The sequence below is a fragment of the Tiliqua scincoides genome, chromosome 5 (assembly GCF_035046505.1).
Source record: "Tiliqua scincoides isolate rTilSci1 chromosome 5, rTilSci1.hap2, whole genome shotgun sequence".
In the NCBI taxonomy this organism is placed as follows: domain Eukaryota; kingdom Metazoa; phylum Chordata; class Lepidosauria; order Squamata; family Scincidae; genus Tiliqua; species Tiliqua scincoides.
Genome location: NC_089825.1, coordinates 126,136,986 through 126,143,573, shown reverse-complemented (window position 1 = coordinate 126,143,573; position 6,588 = coordinate 126,136,986). Strand labels below are relative to the sequence as shown.

The 6,588-nt window shown below is 46.6% G+C and overlaps 1 protein-coding gene across 1 annotated transcript; it reads left to right on the top strand.

The window, feature by feature from the left end:
* The first annotated feature begins 5,214 nt into the window (after positions 1-5,214).
* Positions 5,215-6,159, top strand: LOC136653524 (olfactory receptor 13G1-like). The gene has a single exon (XM_066630414.1). The coding sequence runs from the start codon at positions 5,215-5,217 to the stop codon at positions 6,157-6,159; it is 945 nt and encodes a 314-aa protein (XP_066486511.1).
* Positions 6,160-6,588: the final 429 nt, after the last annotated feature.

Below are 6,588 nucleotides of genomic sequence, written 5' to 3'. Positions count from 1 at the left end.
CTGGGGTAAGGGGAATGAATTCCCCTTCCCTGGGCTGAGCCACAGGCATCCCCAACCCCGTGCTGGATATGGGGCAAGCCAGCTGGCCTGACTGTTCTCGCGACGGTTAGGACTGGACGTCCCATGATGCACATAAGGAATAAAACTGTGGCTGAGGTATAAGATGGACAGAAATACTTTATTTACATTTCTTAAATGCTTATCCGTAAAGCTTCTGGTTTATGATCAGAGGTTCTAACTGCCCTGACATACATAAACCATAGTGTTGTTTGTTATTCACGCTTCCTGAGTACTTGACATAACTGTGTGCTGAGAGCTCAGCAATACACGTGCACCTCTCATGAAGTTCAGATGAGATCCAGTCACTGTCACAGTTAACTATCACAAATGATTGACAGGTTCTTAGAACACTCCATCCCAAGGAATGGTACAACACTCTCTGTGGCTCCTGTATTTGATGACCCCCCCAATAGCACGCAACATAGCCTGATTTGCATGGCTGCATGCTATCGCAGGGGAAAGCCAGGCTGCGCAAGAAGGCTTCAGATTCCAGACAAATGCACAATGCTGCAAAAAGACACCCCTCAGCAGGGAGGGTGGGCACTTCCTAGAGAGATCAAGACAACTGCAGTGGATGGAGGCTTCTGCCTGGTAACAAAGAGAAATGGAGACTTGGTGAGGCGGTTGTGAATGTGGTAGATCAGTGGTCTTCAACCTTTTTTCCTGTCACGACCCCAAGAAATAAATAAAGTATGAGACAGGAGATCCACCACCTATCCAGCTGTCCTCCTAGGACCCAGTTTTCCCACTCTGCCCCCATTGCAGAGTTACATCACAACCTTATGTCTATTTATTGAGAGATCATCACAGAGTGCACAGAATCACTGCCTTACTCTTGCTACCCAGAGATTCCTCTTTGGTAAGTAGATGCAGTGAATGGTCTGCCAAGCAAATGCAAATCTCATCAATCCTGGTTAGGAGGCCACTGGAAACTCTACATAAAAAGTACAGAGCCCAGTCCTATCCAATTTTCCAGCATCCTTGCAGCTGTAAATGTTCCCATACCTTAAGGAAGCATCTGTAAATGCCTTACTTCCTCTTTGCTGACGATGCAGCTGTCACTACCCACTCTGCCAAAGATCTCCAGCAGCTCATGGATCGTTTTAGCAAGGCCTGCCAAGATTTTGGACTGACGATCAGCCTTAAGAAAACACCGGTCATGTTTCAGTATGTGGACTCACCTCCCTGCATTACAATCTCTGCGCATGAACTGGAGGTTTTCCATGACTTTGTGTACCTTGGCTCAACGATCTCCAACACTCTTTCTCTTGATACCGAGCTAAACAAACGCATCGGTAAAGCAGCTACCACGTTTTCCAGACTCACAAAGAGAGTCTGGTCCAACAAGAACCTGATGGAACATACCAAGGTCCAGGTCTACAGAGCTTGTGTCTTGAGTGCACTTCTGTACTGCAGCGAATCATGGACTCTTCGCTCACAACAGGAGAGAAAACTGAACGCTTTCCACATGCGCTGCCTCCGACGCATTCTCGGCATCACCTGGCAGGACAAAGTTCCAAACAACACAGTCCTGGAATGTGCTGGAATCCCTAGCATGTATGCGCTGCTGAAACAGAGACGCCTGTGTTGGCTCGGTCATGTTGTGAGAATGGATGATGGCCAGATCCCAAAGGATCTTCTCTATGGAGAACTCGTGCAAGGAAAGCGCCCTACAGGTAGATCACAGCTGTGATACAAGGACATCTGCAAGAGGGATCTGAAGGCCTTAGGAGTGGACCTCAACAAGTGGGAAATCCTGGCCTCTGAGCGGCCCGCTTGGAGGCAGGCTGTGCAGCATGGCCTTTCCCAGTTTGAAGAGACACTTGGCCAACAGTCTGAGGCAAAGAGGCAAAGAAGGAAGGCCCATAGCCAGGGAGACAGACCAGGGAGAGACTGCACTTGCTCCCAGAGTGTAAGGGATTGTCACTCCCGAATTGGCCTTTTCAGGCACACTAGACGCTGTTCCAGAACCATGTTTCAGAGTGCGATACCATAGTCTTTCGAGACTGAAGTTTGCCAACAATGTATGTAAATGCCTCTCCACCACAGGATGCAGCACACACCCCAGTGGCATGGCTGCACCGGCACTGGAATTGGATAGAACTGGGCCCACAATTACATAAACACATGTACACACATTTTATCATCACACTACTCATGTGTATCACATCATCTGCCTTTGAAACAGGGTCCAGGGTCCAGCCCCCACCTGGGGAAAAAAAGGATCCTCCCAGCTGACCAAGGGGAAATAAAGAAATGAGCCAGTAAAGGTGGGAAGAGATAAAGCAGCCTTTTTGGAACCTAATTTGAAGTTTATTTGAAAAGATATTCGGGGGGGGGAGGGGGAGAGAGAGAGAGAGAGAGAAAAAGAGGAAACTATCTCCTTAGTGGGGAAAACGACTAAAGGGGAAGGCTGACTCAAGTCCATAAAATGAAATATCCCCTTTCCAAAGTCATGCTGAAGTGGTTTTTGGGATAAATCTATTGGGTAGAGCAGTGGCAGACCTACGTTTTTAGAGCCCTGAAGACTGAACCATTGTGGGGACACCTTAGCAAACAGCCACAAAATCTGGGTAGCCTCTGTTATCTTCTTCAGTGAGGTTGATCCTCCACATTAAAAAAAAATAAAATCAACCACTTCATTTTTCAGGAAGCAAAGTTTTCAATGAAACAGGAGTATGGCAAGCTGTGTTACACTTCCTGATGCAGTGCACCTGTCCTGAGCAGCATCCCCGTTTACAGTTCATGACATTTCTACAGGTGCCTGCCTACATGAGCCTTTTAGGATGACAGCATCCCTTGCGGTGCCTCAAAGGTCTTTCTCCCAGTGGTGCCATTATTCTGCTGCAGAAAAGGTCTAAAATTGCTCAGCCATTGCTGATCAGATCTTTGTTGGATTCCTGCTTTGTTTGGATGGGAAGGGCAAAGCACTCTCCGTAGCACTGAGCTTCCTGTCTTCGGTCACGAAAATATGGAAGATTCCAGGTTCTTCTTTTCACATGACTATTTTCAGCTGCAAGTCCACCCTAAGAGCATTTGTTGTGCAATATAAGCGCATGTTCTGCAACCCATGTCATGTCTAGAAATTCAACCAATGTATATTTTTCAGCCATTAAAAAACTAGGTAAGGATACCCATTTCCTCTCACTTTGTATGGTTGACTTATGTTCCACAGTAAAATACTGCATTGTTACAGAGTCAAAAGGCCATCCAGTGTGTGTGTGTTCGTGCGTTCACTGTGCCAAATACTTCCCCCTTCCCTGATCTTTGGACAAAAGTTCAAACTGAATTTAAAAATCAGAAAGTAAATTTCCAGGTCCAAAAAATGTTTGAGGTTTGGGGTGGAATTTGCTATCATTTTTGCTCTCAGATGCTCCACATGGATCAGGATTCACACTTTGCCATACTGAGTACAACATAACAGAAATACATATATAATCTCCAGAATGTTGGGCCCCAATAAAAACACTAGACAAATCTCAAGTGGTACAAAAGGAAAGGTACAAACGATGTGAGTTTCCCAGAGAGGAAACTTTGAACTAAACCCATACTTTGATGAAGGCGCAAACACTTCTGCTAACCAAAATTGGATGGATGGATGGATGGATGGATTTTAAAACCTTTTACACCCCAGCTTTGCAACCCAGCAGGAAACTCAAGGCAGATCAGTTCCCTGCAACACGCACTCTACTCCTAGCTGAATGAAGTCATTGTTCAAGCAACAAAAGACACCCATGAGATGCGTGCTTTGAAAGATGCAGGCTGTGTGGTGGAGCATCTCTCTGCCAGGGTACAAACATGGATGGTCTGGAAATGTGTCCTCATGTCTCAGTTCTCTGTTAATATTGCTGGTCGTGCGCCTATGCTTCTATGCTTACAGGTTTCTTGTCTTTTTCAGTCTGTAAAGCACTTTCACACCACTCTAGCAGGAGACAGGCCGGTGCATGGATGTGACTGGCCTCCCTGTGCCAATGCAGGCTCCGGGGATGGGTGAATTTGCGCTGGTCAAGCTTGGCCAGCATAGGGGTCGAGGGGGTGTGGGGAGGACAAGAAAAAGGTGGGAGGGAGGCGTTCCAGGGTGGGTGGTGAGCGTTTCCAGGGGTAGGCAGGGAGTGGAAGGCAGGGCAAGGAACCAGCACTTGTGTCAGATCCTTACCCTGTTCCCTGCAACACGCACTCTACTCCTAGCTGAATGAAGTCATTGTTCAAGCAACAAAAGACACCCATGAGATGCGTGCTTTGAAAGATGCAGGCTGTGTGGTGGAGCATCTCTCTGCCAGGGTACAAACATGGATGGTCTGGAAATGTGTCCTCATGTCTCAGTTCTCTGTTAATATTGCTGGTCGTGCGCCTATGCTTCTATGCTTACAGGTTTCTTGTCTTTTTCAGTCTGTAAAGCACTTTCACACCACTCTAGCAGGAGACAGGCCGGTGCATGGATGTGACTGGCCTCCCTGTGCCAATGCAGGCTCCGGGGATGGGTGAATTTGCGCTGGTCAAGCTTGGCCAGCATAGGGGTCGAGGGGGTGTGGGGAGGACAAGAAAAAGGTGGGAGGGTGGCGTTCCAGGGTAGGTGGTGAGCGTTTCCAGGGGTAGGCAGGGAGTGGAAGGCAGGGCAAGGAACCAGCACTTGTGTCAGATCCTTACCCTGTTCCCAGGCAGCCCAGGTCAGTCCCAGTCTGCTCGGATTTGTGCCAAAAATTTCAGTGGCACAGATCCAAGTATCCCATTGGGGCTGCAGTGGCTCGCTCCAGTATAAGGGGAGAATCCTCCCCTTGTGTCGGGCTGAGCCACAAACTGCCTGAACCTTATACAGGATACAGTGCAGGCCCGCCAGCCTGCCTGTTCCAGTGCAAGATAGTATTGGACTGAATGAAGTGGAGACCCCAGGGAGTTGGGAAGAAGCAGCTCAAACCATAAGAAGCCCAGCTTATAACCTATGCATACCCTCCTTTCCTATAATTCTTCTGACCTTTGTTTTTATAAAAAAAAAAAAAAACCTGAAAACAAAACACAATTTTTATCATGGGGTCCTTTCGCCCTCATTGAGAAATCTTGCTAAATGGGAGCTAGTGAATATTCTCAACCAAATAATAACTGCAGTCTCTATGACTCAGGTTTGGCCTCGGGGGTAGTGCTATCAGAAGCACCTCAATGAAGACCCAATCGGCTGTTTCGGAGTTCATCCTGGTTGGGCTAAGCAGTGACCCTGAATGGCAAGGGCTTATCTTCTGGCTGTTCACCACCATCTATGCAGTAGCTTTGACTTTCAACCTCCTTCTCCTCATCACCATAAGCACCTGCAGGAAACTCCGCACCCCAATGTACTTCCTACTGGTCAACCTGTCTTTAGTGAATTTATTCTGCATATCCATTATGACTCCAAAAATGCTGCGGACGCAACTGGTCCACCACAGGGCTATCACTTTTCGGGGCTGCATCACACAAGTCTACCTTTTCATCTGGGCTTTGGGGACAGAGATAGTCCTTCTCTCCTTTATGGCTTTCGATCGATATGCAGCCATCTGTCACCCTTTGAGGTACACGGTCATCATGAGAAAAGAGGTGTGTGTGGCTATAAGTGTGGGAGTGTGGGTGGGTGGGATGGCCAATTCTGCCGTTCATACTGGTCTTGTGCATCAACTCTCCTTCTGTGACTCCAACATTGTGAACCATTTCTTTTGCAACCTGCCCCCTTTGCTCATGCTTTCTTGTTCAGAAACCAGTCTCAATGAAACCATGGTTTTTGTGTCTGATGTACTGATTGCAATAGGTAGCTGCGCACTGACACTGACATCCTATGGGTTTAGTCTAAGAACTATTTTTGGAATTCGTTCCACCGAAGGTAAGAAGAAAGCCTTTTCCACCTGTTCTTCCCACCTCCTCGTAGTCACCTTTTATTTTTCCACCATCATCTACACATTTACTAGGCCTGCTTCCATCTACTCTCTGGATGAAGACAAGATGATTTCTCTCCTATATTCAGTGGTACCCCCTGTGGTCAATCCAATCGTCTACTCTCTCAGAAACAGGGAGGTTAAAGAGGGTCTCAAGCAACTTGTCAGAAGAAATATGCTATTCCAAAGATTCTTATCTTAATTGTAGCTGCAGCAACATATAGAAGCATGGTATCCAAGGATTCACAGCAGTTGATTGTTGAACATGGTATGTAGTGCATACATTATTCAAATGGCAATGAGATAAATGCACTCAATGTATGAGTATAGATTGTATGAGTACGAATTTATGGTTATAAAAAACTTCCATATACTGGGCCTATGCACTTTACACCTACTGAGTCAAAAAATTAGTATAAATTTAGGTTTCTAGGGTACTTTTGACCATGCACGCTCTGACTACAATTCTCGTTCGTTTTCTACCCTAACCAGCTGAAAGTTTAAGCAGGGTTGGAAGTGAGAGGAATGTGGCATGAAGTGGGAGCAACCTAGAAGAAGAAATATGTGTCTCCAAAGCCTAAATGTGATTGTATCTACTACAGTGTGTATGAGTGCAGTCTTCAAATGTTTC